Here is a 20,080-nt window from a genome sequence, read left to right as displayed (position 1 = left end):
TTCCTTGTAGGATTAGTATTCCTTCAATACCGTTCCGAAACGAAGAGGGCTCTTCTTCCAAACGAAATAACATCGATCGATACAGTTCGAGCATTGTTTGTACGCTCATTTCCACGCCAGTTGACCATGGCTTATTTGGAAGGTCCTAATGTAAAGATATATATTCATGACGCAAGTAAAGATATGTTTTATGAATTGGAAGATGTGCGATCACATTTAAGGGAAATACGAGATAGATCAGTGTTGCGATTGTTTGAATCGAATGAAGTTGCTGCCCCGCCACAAGTGTTACCCGGAGGACCGGGAATACCACAGCCATTACCACAAGCTCAACCAGCTCATTGGGATCAAGATCAGGTAAGAAAGTTTGATTTTAACAAAATAATAGTTTAGATGAGTTTTTTATTAAATCTTTTCATTTCTAAGCAAGAGAACCAATTTGAAAATAAAACATCTATTCTAAATGAAAATTTTGATTGCAGTTATTATTAAAAATCTTCTACTTTGATATAGAAAGTTTAACCCAATTTTTTAAATTATATATTTATTCGATAGTTTTACCTGGAAAGCTCATATCGAATTTACTTATATTTAGCTGCTATAGGAAGCTTCCCTCAGCTCATTGACTGGAGTTCGCTAATGCGTCCTGAACTACTTTTAAAGAACTTAAAAGAAGCTGTTAATACAATTCTTTGAAAAGCTTAAAAGAAGACTAACAGAAGATTTTGAGATTACTTTATTTTGTTAATGAGGAATTTTTGACATTCGGTTTTTATTGTAAGGTCATAAACGATGTTTAGAAAGACCCAGTCAGATGTTATGAGAACAAAACTAGACGTTTAATAGCCAAAAAAAAAAAACATTTTTTTAATATTGAAAACTTCGAAAACATAGTTTTAACCAATAAACTGATGCAAAAAATCAATTTTACTGAACGAATACTAAATACCTACGATCCCATAAAAGAATGAAAGTCAATTCGAGAATGAGTCAAATAATTTAACGCATCACTATTGCTTTTTCAATACTTACCTTGCTATGTCCAAAAACAAAATTATTTTAAAAACAAATAAATTCGTCTCAGAAGTTTTAATAAAGTTCAGATATGCAGTTTGGAGTTATATATTTCCACGTCGAAAGTACTCAAAATAAACGTTTTTCACCTGCTTATTTTGAATATCAGATCAATGTATAATTACAATGATCTCTATTTTCTGTGACGTATTAAGCATGTTAAGGGTTATCATATTTCAATTTATTAAATAAAAGTTTATCTCATTTTTTTTTAATAATATTTACACTAAATTTATTTTATTAAAATTTTCAGAGTTACTTCAGCGAACCAGAATTTGATTCAGAATATCAACATCAGCATATCCATAAGTCAAAGGTATGTCAAAAAATCTTTGATTTCTGTTATCTTAGGAGTACATTAACTTTTTTATCTTAATTTAAAAATTTGATTTTTTATATTATTTATTTCATTTTAGGTATTCAACTATGTTTTATTTTGTTTTATTTTTTTTTAATTTTATTTTATTTTATTTTTTTTATTTTATTTTATTTTATTTTATTTTATTTTTTTATTTTATTTTATTTTATTTTATTTTATTTTATTTTATTTTTTTATTTTATTTTATTTTATTTTATTTTATTTTATTTTATTTTATTTTATTTTATTTTATTTTACTTTATTTTATTATATTATATTTTATTTTATTTTATTTTATTTTATTTTATTTTATTTTATTTTATATTTTATATTTTAATTTTATATACCTATATAAAATATTGATTTTATCTAAATTTATTCGAATTAAAAAAACTAAAAAATTTTAATTACCTAGAAAATTCAAAAATAAAAAAAATAACATTTATTAAGTAACTTATAACTATGAACTACTTTTTACAATTTTATAAATTTATAATGTTATACAATTAACTATTCATTAAATGATTGTGTGTGTGGTGGTATAATGGATTTTGCTCTCTTTCTTTATCTTATGTTCGCTGACTAGTGAAACTAAGTTCCTTAAACAAAATGTTTACATTAGAAGCCTAAAAATTACCACATCGACCCACACTTTGTCCATCTAATGCACGATCCATAGAACCCATGGCATTTTTCCATGCAAATACAATTGCCCCCTGGAATGGCTCAATATCGCAATTTCCACAAAATTCCATTACTGCTTTAACTTCCTCTTCGGCAGGCTCACGATCATGTTCTTTGATCTCATCTTCGATATCCTCATGGTCTAAGTTCATTTTAACCTTCAAGTCGTGTTTGAATTCCTTGCCTCCAAATTCAGCTAAACCCTCAAACTTGAATTCTTCATCATCGACAATTGAACCATCTTCGAGGAATACTAAACCACGCTTGTTCAAGACCTTTTCCTGATTCTTCATTTTGCGGTCGAGACTGCGCTTGAAAATGACCCGACTGCTAGTGTCGTCTACAATTCGAGAGTTTATAGAATTTGGAATACGACTGCCAAAAACTGATACCCGTGAAGGAATTCTTGTTGGACCTATCGGTCCAGACGGACCAGCCAATCCTCCAAGCTGTTGGGCTACCAGACGGCTGTTTGTGTGGAACTGTCCATTGACAAAGTTTGTATTTATTGTAGCTTGGGGAGCAGGAACACCGCTGACATCTGAATTGGTACCAATTATATTGTTCAAGGTCTGAGTCGGTTGTGCGAAATTGATCCTCACTCGAGTACGAATTTGACCATTTGCCAAGAGGTTATTCATAGCCTGGGGTGGGTTCATCTACAACAACAAAAATTAAAATTAGTAAATAATAAAAATATTACAAATGACATCAAACTTTATTGCTTTATACTCACGACTGGTGGCGGAGCTTTGGTTGTTGTGACTTCTTGTCCCTCGTGATCAAAGTGGTGCACGTGGTGATGTTTGTGATCACGGTGGGCTTTACCAGCACTCAATGCCACCTTGTAAATTTGTATCAGGGTCAACTCAAAGTGAAGTCCATGGGCAACTTCTCCAGTCTCAGACGGTCCACCGGCGAAAAGCATTCCGTTGGCGGGAATTTTATGCGATACCAACTGTGAATGAAACAAAACAAACATTAATTAGTGCCAGTGTTGACATTTGTGTAATTTAATTTTGCGGTATTAAGGGCTTTAAGGCAATGAGTGTGAAAAAATATTTTTCCTAAAGCTTTTTATCCCTTCTTCTGTAAGGATCAACTGCTTATCAGTGATTTTTGCCAAAATTTGTTCATTTGTTATGGAACCATATTAAAGTATTGAAAGTACTGTATAATATAACATTTATCCACCAGAGTGGCAGCACTAATAACTCATTTTCAAATTGCATAACACCAAAAGTTACTCTAAGACAAGTGTCAAATAGTTGGAAATTCAATGAAGTAGGCACCAGTAGTAGTTTCAGGAAAAGCTTATGGTGGCAGGTTTAACTAGAAAAATTGTTGTCGTCGGTCGCCACAGTGTCATGTACACAGCATTGCATCAGGCATACATCAAGTCCCGAAATACTGGTACCGAACTTGCATATTTTTAAGTGCAAGACTCGGTTTTTATCTTAGCACATTGGGTTAAATAGTTAACTCAGTCAGTCTGTTTGTATGGTTAAGTGTTTTTTCGTCGAGTCTTTGGTCGCAAAGGAAGACGGAAGTTTGATGTTTTCACCTTCCACACAGCACGCAACGAGACGTCTGGCGGCTCAGTGGCGTCGTCGCGTCTTCGAAACAAGTTGTTGTTATGCCTTTGCCTGATGTTTTTGAGAGAGATGACAATGACATAGCACTTTATGTGAAGATGATGATAATGATGATGTTGGTGACAGCATCAGGCGTACATCTGTTACAATGCAACAAAATTGACAACGAATAATAATTTAAATAAACTTTCATTTTCCGCGAAGATGATTTCCGAATCTACAACAGGTTGGTGAGATTTAAGGCTCGGGATATATACAATATACATACATGAGGAAGAAAGATAATTTCTTCTTTGAAGTAAACTTTATTTAATGGCATGTGTTGTAGGTGTTTTTATTTTTTTTTGGGGAGAAAAGTTTTTGTTTTTGTAAAGCCATCTGGCGGAAGATATAATTATGTTTGTGCCTGTAGTTTGAATAATCCCACGCAGATGGCATTCATCAAAATTTAATATTTTCGGTTTTTCTAACTTTCTCGCAAATGATTTTATATTCCATCTAAAATGCCACCCCAACAAATAGAGCAACTTTAAGGAAGTTGCTTTGATGGATGGCTTTCATTTTTAACCTTTTTTTGCGTTGTCATAAAGATAAAGAATAATTTAGAAAGTATGTAGGTATTTTTATATCAATTATTTAACAATTTTATTTTCTTATGGATGTTGTTTTTATATTTTTGTGGGCATTAAAATTTTTTTTTTAAACTCAACTAGAAACAGAGTCAACACATTAAAAAGTATTTTATAAAACACATTTTGTGATCTTATTCCTTATTTTAAGTCAATTTTTAGCTTATTTTTGTATGGGGAGAAAATTTCATGTAAAATCACGACTGGGTCCCATGTATGTGCTCAAAGTTTTTTTTATATAAGTAAACTTATAGATTGCAATAACTGTATCTATACACTTAAAGAAATTTGTGTGATATACGGGAAAAGCCGATATAGAGGAAAGATTTTTTTTCAATGAAAACTCCATTTTTTTTTTGTTTATGAATATTTTAAGAAAAACTTAAAAACACAATTTTATTGCAATTCCTTTAAGCAATCCATGTGAAATTTGTAATCAAAATCGTTAGAGCGGTTTTCGAGAAAATTACAGTAACTTGAAAATTTTTTATGGTAGATAGACTTTTAAAAACAACTTTTATGATTCTTTCTTTAAAGAACATCTGTTTAAAGTTTGAAAAAAAAAATCCATCCACGAGCTTAGGACGAAGGAGGGAATGAAAAAACGATTTTTTTATCAAATAAGTTCAAGCATTTAATTTTCCTTAGGTGAATTTGATTTGCAAAAGTGTGAATTTAGGTTGCAAGGGTACAAATGTTGTGAATTTAATGTGTAGGCTAGTTTAGTTTGTTAAAAGTTAAAGTTACAAAAACTTGTGTGGCAGTTTTTGTATTGAAATAAACTTTCAGCAACTAAAGCATAAACAAATACACAATGAAATTCCTTAAAAAATAGAATCTCTTAAAACTTACCATAAGATATCAGTAACGTATTTGATATTCGAACATTTTTTAAACTCTTTAAAATATCTATTTGTGTTCTTTCTTCTTCTTGGAATAAACGTTTTTTGACTTAACTAAATGTACAGTTAGAGTAGTGATGTTTATTTCACAAATACAATCAACAATTATTTTATATATCATTTTTTTCCAATAAAGGAATACATTTCATCCTTTTTTCATTACTTACAAGAATTTAAAATCAAGGTCTTAAACTCTTAATTCACTTGAACCACTACATCAAGAACAATGTAACTTCATTTTGCATTTGAATTTAATTATAATTGCCTTTTCCTTATTTCCATTGATCATGAGCTTTGGTATTTTATTAAAAAAAAATCCATAATTTTTGCTCTACATAACTTTTATAATAACTCTCAGATAAACGAGAATACCTAACCTTTGTCACCGTTACTTCGAAACAATTTAAGTCTTATACATACTTCTCTAACAATTATTTTTAAAATACTTAACAAAATTAATTAAAATTTTCCCGGCAAAATTCATTATCTTGTGAATTCACAGTAAATAATTTATCTTTCACTAACTGCCATTGTCTAAGCCCGCTAAGACGAAGAAATACGAAGACCTCTCTGATACACTTCCGTCGACCCTTCTATTTCCATCCCTTCTATAACTTCCTTTCTATTTTTTTTTTCTTTTTTTCTTCATTTCTACTAACCCAACTTTCATTAGTATTTTCTCTTTCTCTCTGCTAATTAATTGTTACGAAGTGAAATGTCTCAACTTTTTCTTTCTTCTGACGACGACGATGACGACGAAAGTGTAGTGTGCCATTTAATTCTTCAAAATGTCTGTGCAACGTCGGTCTTCTTCGTCTTCTTCCTCGTCCTTTTTTTGAATGAAAACTCTTTGCCTTTCAGTTTTTCAACCTCCCATTTCTCATATTCCATTTCTAGGTTCTTCTCTATCTTAATAATCTTTGAATGGTGGTTTGGCAATTTATGTGAGAAAATCTAATTAAGATTCTAATCCTTTTGTTGATTTAGTGAGCGACGAGTGAATAAAATCTAACAAAAATAAATATTAGAATGTGACATTCACTTGATATTCAATTGAATCGAATTTGAAATGAGATTTTACCATTTTACGATTTTAACTTGGAATTGGAACCTTTATTAATGAGGGTGGTTGCCCTGCTTGCGACCCTAATGTCAGTCAGATTCGAATTCAACCATCGAGTGATGGAGAATGAGTTTGGTAGATTTATCTTTTAGGTTATAAACTTTTAATTGATTTTTAATTGTGTTTTTGAAAATACTTTTTAATTGAAAGCAATGGATTTAAGGTTTGTGAGTGCAAAAGCTTATGCACTTTTATGACGTTGTTAATTTAAAAGGCTTTAACTTGGAAAGTAATATACATAGAATTTTATGAACTAAGGGTGTGGGGAAGTTGATGGCAAATGAAAAAAAAAAAAAAAAAAACTCATAAGTTTATTACAAAGTTTCCCAGTAAATAACAATTTTTAACAAAAAATTAACAAAAATTTAAAACATTTTTGCCCTGTAGGTATTCAAGTTTTTTTAATTTCATTCGAAATTGAATATTTGAAATGTCAAAACAAAAATTAATTAGAAATAAAAAAAAAAACGCTTAAACGACTGATTTCCAATGATTTTTTATAGATTTAAGGATTTATATGTAGATACCTATACAAATAAACATCCCGCAATATTTTTGTAAAAAGGTAGAAACATTTCGTTGGAAAAAGCTTAAACAAAATATTAGTTTTTTTTTTTTGACAACTCTATGTATCCAATATTTGTTGACATAAAAATATTCATTTAATTTCTGTTATAGGTTCTATAGAAGTGGCAAATCGTCGGCGAAACCAGAAAAGTGTATAACTCCATTTTAGCAAATTTTATAGGAGAGCAATAAAACCTCATCGTTTTGAAGGCATTTGTACCTATATGTTTCTATTTTCTAATTTGCTAATAAAATAAAAACTTTTAACTTTAAGGGGATTCCCAGTTTAAGGAACGATAGATATTAGGTTTGGCTAACAGTTGACATTCAAATCTAATTTTAAGAAAATTTGGAGTTACACACTTTTCTGGTTTCACCGACGAAATGTATAACTTGAATCAGTTTACATGATTAAATGAATTTATTTTTGGAATAAAAGTATGAGTTCTTCAATGGAACGAGTTAAATCTTGGCTTGCCATAAAAGTACAATAACGTCTTATATCAGATCGAACATTTTAACAAAGTTTTTGGCTATGGGTATCGGACGCAAAATTATCAAAAATGCTTAAAAATACCTGAATTTTTCAGTCCTTGGTCATTTCAGCACTCCATAGTAGGTTTTAACAAAAAAAAATATAATGATGCCTGGAAGCTTATACGTTCCAGGCATGGAAAATTCGATACAATTGTATCGAATTCGATACAAATGGGTTTTCTCGAGTACAAAAATACAATCTGTCTAAATTCGATACAATTTTTTAATGTGTGTATTAAGATTTCAAAAAAAGAGGAAATTGAAAGTATTAAAAAACGACAGTTCTATTTGTTATAGTTTTAATTTAGTTTCAGAATTTTTGAATCGAAATAAATGTTACAATTTGAGTGTAGTGACTTGTTTTTTGAAAATATTTATAAAAATGATCAATTTGTTCTATTTTTTTTTTCAACACTCATCCATCAGCAAATATTGTAAATGTTGTTCAAATTAGAGACTAATAAAATCGAAATGCAAAACATTAAATTCATTCTGTTATAAATTCAGAAAAAAAGAATGAACACAATTTTCAAAGTAAAGCATTAAGTCCGAAGACCTGCAGACTTTTATATGGAAAAGACATGTTAATGTAGATTAAATTTCCTGAAAATCAAAGAAAACACGTTCTGTTGTGGTAATTACCGAGTTGTGGTAATTACCGGCTATTCAAGTTTGCAAAGCTAATTTAAAGTTCAAAACTGAGCCGTTATCTAAAAACCAAAGTTTCACTTTTATTTTTTGGTCCCCAAGATTTTAGATTTTTTTTATATTAGCTTCTATAAACCTTTAAAGAATGTTTGGAGGGAATGGGAAGAAATAAATTTATATGCGTAATCTATCCTGGATGATTTCGTTGTCGTTGTAAGAAAAAGAATATTGAAAAAGCTGAGATAAATTTTTGGAGACTAACATATGATGCTATTTATTTTTATTTTATTTTTTTTTCAAAAAAAAAAAACAAAAAAATAGATCTACACCTGTACCATGGCGTCCAATGCATGCATAAAGTTCTTGGTGATATAAAAATCCCGTACATTTAATTCAGAAAAAGCACTCTTTATTAAATTTTCCTTTAAACATTGTCACCTTATATTGTCTATCAAAAACACACTCCTGTGTAACACTTTTCATTCTAGATTTTATCAGCACCGGAAATTACAACCGACACAGCAAATATCTATCTCCACGCTACACACCCTTATACATTTTTTGTTAGCATAACTCTTTCAATACCGGATACAGCAACACTTCTCGATTTCTTGCAAAAATCAGCAGTATTGTCTACCACTATATAAACCCAAATGCATAATACGAGTGTTTCGCTAAAGAAAGACGACCAAAGTGAATACGACACGATGAGAAGAGGAAAATCCTCTTTACAATCCTTTTGTTGACTATCACGAATTAAATTTCAAATACCAATTCACTGTGAGTTGGTCACGTCGTCTAACGTATTGTCTACAAAATGACTCGGTGTGACTCCCAGTAGAACACGGGATGAAATTTCACTTGGAAATTAAATTAAAAAACACATGACTTTAACTTTTGTTGTCTGTTCCCTGTCTATTCTTTGGATGTTATTCTGGTTGGCACAGTACAGAGCCACCCTAAACGAGATACAATATCTAAGGAAGACAAATATTTTAAGTAATTTTACGATGTTTTTCTTACAAAAAGTTTTTCAGGAATATTTTCAAAACTTACATCCAACCAAACTCAAGTGACATTTTTATAATTCTTCTCATTTCTCTTGTCTGTGTGTGTGCATTATGCATTTGAAGCTAGATTAGAGTCCAGGGTGGATTTTGCCATGTATGGGGATAAAGGGCGGATAGGAATATAATATTATGTATTTAGGTTGGTTGGTAGTTGTGCATGTGCATATTGTAGTATTATATTATTCCGATTTTATAATTTTTTGCAAAAAAAAGTTCAATATTTTTGAATATAAATATGAATTTGCTGCCAAAAACACAACACTTTTTACAAATATGTTGTAAAGTTTTTAGCAAAACAACCAACAAAAATTGTTTCCTATCTTTCTATTCCTTCTAACGAGTGCCTTGCAATTTGAATTTAAAAGACCTTAGGTCTGACAGGCATATTGTGATATAGTTAAATTTACTATTGTTATTAAGAAAGTAGATGTGTTTTTTTTTATCGGGACATGCTTAAAAAATAATTTGCAGTAAATAGTTTTCCATATTGTGCCTTTAAAACATCGATCTTTCTTTGTGAATGCACCCTTAAGGCAAGCACCTTATTGTGTGGATCAGAATCAAACCCCATTGTATTACTTTAAAAAAATTACTTGCAAAAGTATGTACGTATCATTCAAATATTTAATATTGTACTTTGGCCCAAGTTTGAATCCCAAATTACATTTTATGCCATAGCAATGGTTAATTTCAAAACCTATAGAGTTTTTGTTTCTTTCGATTTGTTTTTCTCGGCTTACTCGAAGTCTCTAAAAGTGAATAAAATGGGGTTTAATTCTGATCCACACAAATTGTCAATGTCAATAGGTTTAACGAACATTTAAAGTGGATAAGGAATAAACATTAAAATATTTTAGCAATGTAAAAATATCTTTTTCACAGTCAATAAAAGAAACAAAGTTGCAAAGCTCTTTTTTTTCTGAAAATAGTTTGGCAAGTTTTTAGTGGAAATCCGATATATTCCGTTGTCCTTTCAGATTTCAGAGTGAACTTGAAACTATGTATCAGGCTAGAATTTTTGGAATATGGCCCTAAATCCAGATTTTCTGTGTGTGATTAAATTCACTTAGAATTTCATAATCAGTGCGATAAGCTGTACAAACTGAATAGATTTGCGTTCGAAGATTTTTTTGATATTTTTAGAGTCTTATCATCAAAAAACCCAGGGTACCCACTTTCGCAAATGATCATGATTTTGATTCGAACGAAATTTTCTTACTGATACTAATATTTCGAACTATATTAGTTTCAGTCTAAATTTTAGTAGTTTACTTCAAATTCACACTGCGTATACCAGTTTTAGACAGTTTGTCACTAAGGATAGTTTCCATTAGTTTGCTTGTTAAAAATAGGTATTACTTTGAGTTTTCGATTCCCATAATATTAAAATTTTCTTCATTGAACTTGCATTTTATTAAAAAATAAATAGGTACAGTTTTATGGTTTTAGACGCCCGCTGAACCAAGGAGCCCAACTTGTCAATACACTTTACCAAGGTTGAAAACCCACTTTGTCAAAAGCTTAACAAAGTACACAAAACAACGACAACAACAAAAATAACGCCCGTTGGCTGTGACGGGACGGGATTCAACCCGGAATGCAGCAGTTGCATTTATTAATTTGTCTTTTCCCCTCACCATTTAAGGATGCATCTCTTTTTCTATTGTGTTCAATATTAATGATTTTATATTATTTTGCAGCAAAATACATTTAATGCTCTGTCAAACACAGAAATGTTAATTTGCTGCAAAACGATGGTGGTACTAAAGTACAATAATAATTGTGTGCACGTGTACCCTTGGTGGAGCTCACCGGACAGGTATACTACAAGCGCCATTAATTTAGAATAGAGAAAGCGAATTATGTGTTTTCTGTCTCTGCTAGGACGACTGTGATACTTTGTAAAGAGGGTAATTGAATTTAATGAGAATTTTTGCATGTGAAATGAAATTATTAAAATTTAAGCAATCATTTAAAAGTGAAAAAAAAGGTTTTTTTTTTGTTGTGAAGAGCTCAAATTATAAGAAGCATTGCAAAAAGGTTTTTTTAGGGCCTCTTACAGATGGAGATTTTTAGGACAAAATGTAGTTGTTCGGTGTAATTAAATAATAAAATAGTTTTTTTGGTTGAGTTGTTCCTTTCCTTTTTAAGTCAGAGAATACATATAAATAGTTTTGAACTAAAACATTTAACAAAAAATTGAGAATGAGAAAACTGTATTCTTACATTGGTGATTGATGTTGGCTAGACCATTTAGGTCGTGTGTGAATTGGGTTCAATATTTAACCTCTGTTAAATTTTTGACACTATTGAGGTGAATAAAAAAATTTTGAGCTGTAAAAAACTTAACCTGTGTGCATTGCGATACATTTTGCAAAACAAAAAAATTAATGGTGTAAAAAACTTTTATAAATCCTTACAGAAGGTATACGCGTTGTTCTGTAAATTTTATTTTTGATTCTCATGCACTTGCAATTTTTTTCATCATCAATAAAGTGAAATATATCAAAGAATATTATTTTTCCCTTGATGTACACTTATAAGGTTATGTGAAGTTAGCAACCTGCCTGGTTCGATTGTCTAAGGTTAGCCCAGAATAGCCCACGATTTTTTTTCGCTAGCCTTCCCTTAGTTCTAAAATTATAACGGAATTATTTTTTTTTCACCTCAAAAATCACAAACAAATATTTTTTTTCTTTTTCAGTGTAAAAATTGTTGGTTTTGCACTGTGGTTCATTTTCCCAACGTTAGCCTAGGATAGCCCAACTTTTCTTTATTCTACTATTTTTTTAAAAGATACAACAAAAAACTTTTTTTTATATCAGAAACCGAAAAAATGTTTGATTTTTTTTCCTGTGAAAAAATCGTTAGTTTAAAACCGTGGTTTGTTTGTCCAAGGTGAGCCTAGGATAGCCCATCTTTTATTTTCGCTATCCTACGCTTAGTTTTAAAATTATAGATGAATTAGTTTTTATTCACCACTCCAAAAAAAAATAAGCATACACCACATGACCTATTTTTAAAGGAGATGGCACATTTTTGGGCCCAGTGTGTTCACTAACGAAATGGGTATCAAATGAAAGGTGACGGTAAGCACATTACGTGGGTAAAATATTTTCAAATTCGGTAGTGGGATTTTGGAGATATTTGAGTTTGAAGTTTCGGATTTCAAAATCAAGATTTCAGCTATTTTTTTGAACAATTATTCGTAGAATGTGTAGATAGGACTTTTTATATTGGAAATTAGTTAATCTTTCTTTTTCTAGTACATCATTTTTCTATAGGAGTTATACTTTCAGAGTAACAGAACCGCAAAGTATCTCATTCTCAGTAATTCCGCACTTAACTCTAAGGGTTGTTTAAAATATTTAAAATATCAAAAAACACACAATTTTCGGTAGTGTAACTCTGAAATAATAACTCCTAGAGAAAAATGATGTACTAGAAAAAGAAAGATTAACTAATTTCCAATCTAAAAAGTCCTTTCTAGTTTTCTGTCCGACCAGTCGTTCTCGAGATATTGAGACATATGCGTTTTTCAAAATGGCGGTCGCCCCACAAGACCAAACAATACGCAATCTGAGATTTGTACTTGGGATAAACCCCTCTTCAATACTACATTCAAACTTAGCTGACGTCATAGCTTTTTCCAGATTTTTTCCCATTGACTGAACTATAGTTTCTCTTCTTATTATTTAATAGGCATATTTCAGCGCGGTTTTGTGTATTTTGCTTATTATAAGGTTTTTGTATGTTTTAAAGAACTATTTTATATATAGAATTAAAGGTAACACATTAAGCTATCGAAAAATTGCAAAAAAAGTGCATGTCACCACTGAATATTTTGATATTTCGATGTGCCAAATGCCTCGCTTAAAAAAATCACCTTTTGAGAAGTAAATACCTAATATGTATTATTTTTTTTAATAAAGAAAAAAACTTTTGACACAGATAGACGAGAGAAATACCTTTCATTTGATACCAATATTATTTCTGTACACCCATTATTACGCATTCTACGATTAATTGTTCGAAAAATTAGCTGAAATCTTGATTGTGAAATCCGAAACTTCAAACTCAAATATCTCCAAAACCCCACTAACGAATTTGAAAATATTTTACCCACGTAATGTGCTTACCGTCACCTTTCATTTGATACCAATTTCGTTAATGAACACACTGGGCCCAAGCTCCATAGAAAAATGTGCCATCTCCTTTATAATTAAGAACAACTAAATCCACTGGTATTTGTATTGCGTCTTAAATGTTATTTATTTGACTTAAAATTTTTACTTGATTGAATGTAGTCTATATAACATTCCTGTTAAGAATCTTAAGTTGACATTTCACCTTAAAAACCACAACATATCTACAAATGTTTTTTCAAGTGTAAAAATCTTTGATTTTTTTGGTTTGTCATATAAGCTCCTAGAAAAGCTACATGCATAGTAAAACATATCCAAACATTTTTCAAAAGTAACAATAAGTATAAAATGGTGTGAAGTGATTTCTTTTTCAGCACACGAAAAAAAAAAACTTTTTCAAATTACCAACCTCTTAAAAATCAAAAATTTTTTTTTTTTTTTTTTTCTTTTCATTGTTAAAATTGTCCTCATTCCACTTTTTCTCAATTATCCATGCTAATTCCAACAAATTACATCACTTTTTTTCTTAAGGCCACCCTTAGTTCAAAAGTTATAACAAAAAAAACTTTTTTCAAAGTACCAAGTACCAACCATAAGGCATGAAGACGAGCACTGTTATTGCACTTTTTCTCAGAATTGGCGCGCATACACGCCGGCAGACTTACAGGTTTGTTATCACTCTATTAATATTGCTCTATTAATATAAATCGGTTACTTTTCGCGCAAGAAATCTGCTGCCAGCTCTCAGTCCATTATTATATTTCAATTAAGCCATCGAAACATAAAAAAATTATTTAATGGAATGTTTTTTACGTATTTTTTAATAAATTTACATGAGAGTAACGCTGGGTTCGAAAGGGTTAAATATTTAACCCAATTCACAGACGGTCTTAGTTTGTAACAAAACACAAATCATTTAGTTGAACAAACCAACTACAAAATAGTTTCTGCATGTGCGCGCGGTCCCATATTAACCCAAACCCATGTGTTTCATTTTTGAAACCAAACTGTTGGGAGACTAAAAGTCGAATGTGCGCGACTAGCCTTAAATTTACTATTGAGTGTTTTTGAGATTTAAGCGTAATTTAGAATATTGTTTATTTAGGAGTTTCCAATCTACAATCTTCAAACATTTGCTTTTTGTTTTTCTGAAAAAAAAAAAATGTTTTTTTTTACATAAACCTTCCACTAACAAATACAAAGAGCATGTAAAATAGAATAGAGTCGATTGGACTTCCCGTTCGTTTTTCATGAGCGTACAAACAAACATTTAGATTTTATACATTATGTATACCTAGATTTTTTTTTTAATTTCGACAGATAGGTACAACATTTCTTGATTTTGTTTCCTGAAAAAATCTACTCTAAATTTTTGTATTCAAAATAAATAAAATTTTGTCACACGACTTAAATCCTTTTCCGGGAAGGACACTCACATCACTTGAACTATCATTTCCGTTCGCAAAAATGTTTCCATTTGTCCTATCTATCTATATTCGCACTTTAATTGATGTCGATTTCCCAAGTAGTTGATATTTTTGTTTATTTGTTAAGTGTTACAAACCAATACCATCTGACTATCAACACCTGGTGTGCGATTAACAGTTTCCTCGATTTGCATATGTCTCACTTTCGACTTCACTTGCCCATTTCACAACTGAATCACCGTAACAAACATAATCGCTCCTATAATGAAAATCTATGTACACAGCGCAGAGTCGTCCATTCCAAACTATACTGCGCCACCGCCACAGTCAATAGAAGAAAATTTGCTGCATGCGTTAACGTTCACGCAATAACTTAATAACATTACTCAACCAACATGTTTAGAGCTTATGCTCATTGCGCTCTACAGACTAAGAGATTAATTGCACCCAACTCTCATATATGACATCAACAAGAAATCTAGCGAAAATAATTCAACACACTTACCGCATTATGGAAGCCGCGTCCGATTCGTTCCGCTTTTAGCCAGACTTGCCATTCACCGCTTTTACCATTCCATGACGTGCAGATATGATGCCACTGTCTTGTTCTCAGTGGATAATTGAGTCTTTTTTATTCAAAATTAGAAAAAAATAAAAACAAAATAAAAAAATATTCAATTGAAGAAACACGTTAGGTATACTAGAGGTGGAAAATTAGTTTTTCCATCAACTTGTTTGTACCTGTAGACTTGTTGTCCCCGAATGGCCATCGATACAAAACTGGAATTTTTTGAATTCGCTATCCAAAATTGTATTTGACGTTTCTCCTTTTTGTCTGAAAATGATATAAGATATAAAATAGGCTTTAATGGTTGTTTACACACTTCGTCTTAAGAGATGAATGATTTATGGATTTCAGGAAGTATTTTTTTTTTAGTTTGTAGGTAACTAGATCTAAGATCTTTGTATTACAAAAATTAGATTTTAGGTTAAGGACAACCGTTAAGGATGGATAACTTGCCATTCAAGTAAATATTTTTATAGTTTTTTAATTTATTTAATATTTTGGTGACGAACTGATTGAAAATAGGTAAGGTGTTGCCTTGTCAAGATAAAACAAAATTATTGGTAGCGGACTTAGACGATTTTATATCGTAGTTAATTCTCATTAAAAATTCATATTTATAAAAAATTAACTAGCAAATTCTGTTTTAGAAGATTCTGCAAGGACTATTCAACATACTACTTCTTTTGAATACAAGTGTTGAAGCTGGAAATTTTGAAAAAATGTCGATATGGTTATACATATGTATTAACTTTTAGAACTAAAATTATATTAGCGTCGGCTTTTAAAAAACATTAATTCTTTTTAGTATCAAATATCACCCTTATAGTAACTAACAGTTACTAACTGGAAAAAATTCATAAAGGCAAGATCGAAGAACACAGTTAATATGACTTTGAGTTTGTTAACTACTTCTTGTAATCAGTCCGATTTTGTCGCCTTTTAGATGGAATGGCTTTGCTCATTTTTAAGAATGGATCCTGGGTTGTTATTTATTTTTACACTTTAAAGTATTGATAGTTTATTCAGAAATTTTCTAGATCTTACCATAAAAAGTTTGATTGACAAATCACCGACTGATGGATTAGTAGCAAACTGTGATTTATTATAGGAGAACTAGACACCAGACATTATGTAAGTGCCATATTGTGATTTAAATTGAAGCAAAGTTGTTGAAATTTCTTTATTTGGTTTTTTGAAAAATTTAATACTTGGAATTTCAAATTTGTTTTGACCATTTTTGACAATTTAATTGAGACCTTGAAAGTGACAATGAATTTAAAACTTGGTGATAAATTAAGGATACATTTGTCGAATGGCGTCAAACTGCATGAACTTGGAGACTAATTCATTGCCTGAAAAAAATATCAATAAATTATTCTTTGGAATAAATTGATAATTGAAAGCTAACACAATGGCATGAATGAAGTTATCTTCAACTTTCTTCCTTTGTAAGACTTTGTTAAGATGAAATTTAGTTGTGTCTTATGATTAAACTCAAAACTCTCATTATATCTCATGTCCAGGAGTCACTAATTTTAATATGCAACACAAAGAAAAAGAACGCATATCGCAATCACCAATCTCTAAGTCTGTTACTATTAACGAAAAAAATAGCTCTGATACCCCACCTTTCCAAGTCTTCAATTTTTTGGACTGAGAAGGACGATATGTTATCATCAAAGTTTTGAATTCTGTGTTTTATTTTTCAAGACTAATAATATAAATAAGATAAATAATAAATAAGATTCCAAACGGGGTCCCAAAATGTAGGTACTAATATAATGACATTTTTTCTGGAAACTTATACCTAACTAACTAATTTCTTTGATGAATTTGAAAAAAAAATGTATACTCTGTTAAATTAAATACAGACATCAACGATTTGAAGCAAAAATAATAAGAAAACATTTGTGTACAGAATGTACATATTAATTTGTGGCTTTGTGCGAATTTGCATCTGCATTACCTACTACAAATTTAAACATCAACTTCAAATATTTATTAATACATCATAGCACCGAAGTGTTTCCCTCATTGACATTGCTTTTGAATTGAGATCTTATTAATCTTTATCTTTTTTTCCTACTCATATTTTTATATTTTATTTAATATTTTTTATTTAGTAATAAAAAAGAAATGTTTTAATCAATTTTTTTTTTAATTTCTCACGAAAGACTAAACTAAATCCACTCGTCAACATTTTTTGTTGCTTTGATTTGTATGCAATATTGCAATAAATTGCCGATAACTGATTCGAACACGCAATTCAAAAACAATTTTGTTCACACTAAACGAAAAATAGGTTTAGCATTGTGTTGTTGAAAATTGTTTCCGGCAATATGTTTACCAAATTGGACAAAAAAGTATGGAACTTGGATCCCCCTTTGAACACTAACGACGCATGTATTATTGTATAGTGTAAGAAGGTACATAGGTAGGTATAGCGAAGTCTTAAATTTGAGTAAGCCTCAAATTTAACAAATATGAACCCTAAAGTCTTTTGTATTTAAAAAATGTTCTTCTGTTTCCAAAGAAAAATGGCTTGTCTTCTCTGTTATGATAGGAGAACCTTGTCTTGTGTGAAGGCTCTTTCGACGGATATTAATAATAATTGAATTTCGATAAAGTTTCCAGAAAGCATTTAGATTAAGTAATATTGAATTCAAATCGAATTATAATACAACTGGCATTTGAGTTACAATAATTAGTGTATACATAAAATTAAGTAATTAATTAAAAGACATTTAAGGTGTTTAAAAGTTTATCTTGATCAAAAGCATTTGAATGGCGGATGGCATCGTTAGACGCGCCTTGATGATAAAATTAGCATTTTTGTTCCAGAAGCTAAAACAATAAAACAAGTTTCAAATTAGCATTTTGATTGAAATCGAATTGATGAATGTTTTGTGTTTATATATATATATTTTTTTTTTTATTCTTCGTAAATTTATTGCTGAGATAAATTTGTCAAAAATGAAATGAAGAGATAGAGAGATTATAAAGGAAATATACTGTTATAAATATCTATTTTTTTTTTCTTCAGATTGTTTTTTTTTTTTTTTTTGTTTTGTTTATGATGTTAAATTTGTATTAGAAAATAAAAAAAAATTAAGGCAAATATTTTAAATTAGACTGATGTGTGTTATAGTTACAATGACCATCCGTCCCGGTTTACCCGGGACTGTCCCGTATTTCTATAGCTTGTCCCGAGTTACTATTTAAGAAACCCGGGACGTATAAGTGTCCCGTATTTTGTAATTTGTCCCGTGATTGTCCCGTATTTCTACATTCTCTGATTTTCGTATTCAAAATTTTAAATACTTTATACGGAAAACAAGAAAACAGTGGTTGGTAAATAAAAGTTTTTTAATTTTTCGTATAAAACCATTAGTTTTTTTAAACTTTTTCGTCAATTATTTAGTTTTAGCTTGTGTTTGTCAGGTTGAAAAGCTAAATCAGAAAAAGTTTTTTCGAATAATGAACAACATATGAAAGAGGAAAGAATCAGCTTAATTTCAAGAGTTTTAATTATATATTTAAATGTTGGATTGGATATTAAAAAATTTCAAAATCATTTAAGTAAAATAAAATTAAAATGTTAAAAACAGCGCTCACTATTTTGATTAAAAAAATATTTTTTAGGAAGTTATTAACATTACCTACCTATTATAAACCCGTTTTCTTGATTTCTGACTTCCTCGTAAACGACTTAAATGATTTCAACGAAAATGTTCCCATAAAATAGTTTAAGAAATCTTGATATCAAAATTAGGAAAAATTATGAAAACTCATTTTATTATTATTTTTTTTTTTTTTTTTGAAAAGCCAATGTTTTCAAAACAATCCAACGAACTATTTGTCTGTCCCGGGTTTTGCCCCTAGAAATATGGTCACCGTAGTTATAGTATACATATGTAATGTAGTAGCCATAAAAAAAATGTATGAATATTTTGCGAGTAACAATGATATATTTGATTAGTTATTCAACGATCAAATTTATTTTAATAAATGAAAACCTTAAATGTTCACAATATAGATTGTGAACCAATCTTTTGGTCAAAAGTTCTTAGAAATATTTTATTTTTCAACTTTGTTGATCTATAACTTTTATCAATAAAACTATAAATCAAATGTGGATTTTGAGTATACGAAAAATAAAAGCCTAATTTTAGACCAACTCTCTATCGTATAAAAACAAAATGGAAATGGTACAAACTGTCAAGGCAGTCATATACAAATTCATAAATGCATTGAACTAAATATACCTATTAATTATTATTATTGTTTACTTTGTTTAAATACAGTATTATGTTCAAAATTAAACTTATAAAGCGGTGCTTTTTATCTTAAAAATTTGAACACCCAATTACTGTCTTGACACACAAAGGCAAGTATAGGGTGTCAAACAATCTTACCTCTGCAGAAGCTAAGTTTTCTTAAAATGTTGGATACCTTGACTAAAAAAATGAAAAACTTAAAAAATGATCTCTAAAGAACACCTTCAACGCATAACTGATGAAACTAAGAAAATAAGTATTGATACTTACTCCACCCTAAACATTGAGCTCTTTCGTAAATCCTTGGATTTGTTATCTTTGAAATTTATGATTTCTCACTCTTCTCCACTAGAAAGATTTCCTTCTCCTTTTTTTCTCATTCTAGGTATGCAAATGCAAACATTTTACCATCCAAAACCTTTTACAAAAAAAAGTTTACTATTTTTTTCTTGAGATAGACAGATCTTCAGACTGTA

At 30.0% G+C, this 20,080-nt stretch overlaps 2 protein-coding genes across 25 annotated transcripts in view; one reads left to right on the top strand and one right to left on the bottom strand.

The window, feature by feature from the left end:
- Positions 1–20,080, top strand: part of LOC129911982 (coiled-coil domain-containing protein CG32809) — a 321,116-nt gene that overhangs the window by 240,100 nt on the left and 60,936 nt on the right. For 23 of the 24 annotated variants that reach the window (XM_055990027.1, XM_055990030.1, XM_055990041.1 and 20 more), the window contains 2 exons: positions 11–357; positions 1,328–1,390. In XM_055990027.1, the coding sequence (XP_055846002.1) occupies positions 11–357; positions 1,328–1,390 (410 nt within the window). The remainder of the gene's footprint in view (positions 1–10; positions 358–1,327; positions 1,391–20,080) is intronic. The other variant, XM_055990032.1, reaches the window with a different exon arrangement.
- The window catches only part of LOC129911989 (uncharacterized), a 28,159-nt gene continuing 9,917 nt past the window's right edge, over positions 1,839–20,080 (bottom strand). The window contains exons 3-6 of the mRNA XM_055990074.1: positions 15,501–15,594; positions 15,265–15,385; positions 2,853–3,074; positions 1,839–2,775 (exon numbers count right to left, since the gene is read on the bottom strand). Of these exons, the coding sequence (XP_055846049.1) occupies positions 2,059–2,775; positions 2,853–3,074; positions 15,265–15,385; positions 15,501–15,594 (1,154 nt within the window). The 3' untranslated portion in view covers positions 1,839–2,058. The remainder of the gene's footprint in view (positions 2,776–2,852; positions 3,075–15,264; positions 15,386–15,500; positions 15,595–20,080) is intronic.

The sequence above is a fragment of the Episyrphus balteatus genome, chromosome 2, assembly GCF_945859705.1.
Source record: "Episyrphus balteatus chromosome 2, idEpiBalt1.1, whole genome shotgun sequence".
Classification (NCBI taxonomy): Eukaryota; Metazoa; Arthropoda; class Insecta; order Diptera; family Syrphidae; genus Episyrphus; species Episyrphus balteatus.
The sequence above is the reverse complement of the archived record's forward strand: the minus strand, read 5'-3'. Positions and strand labels throughout refer to the sequence as shown.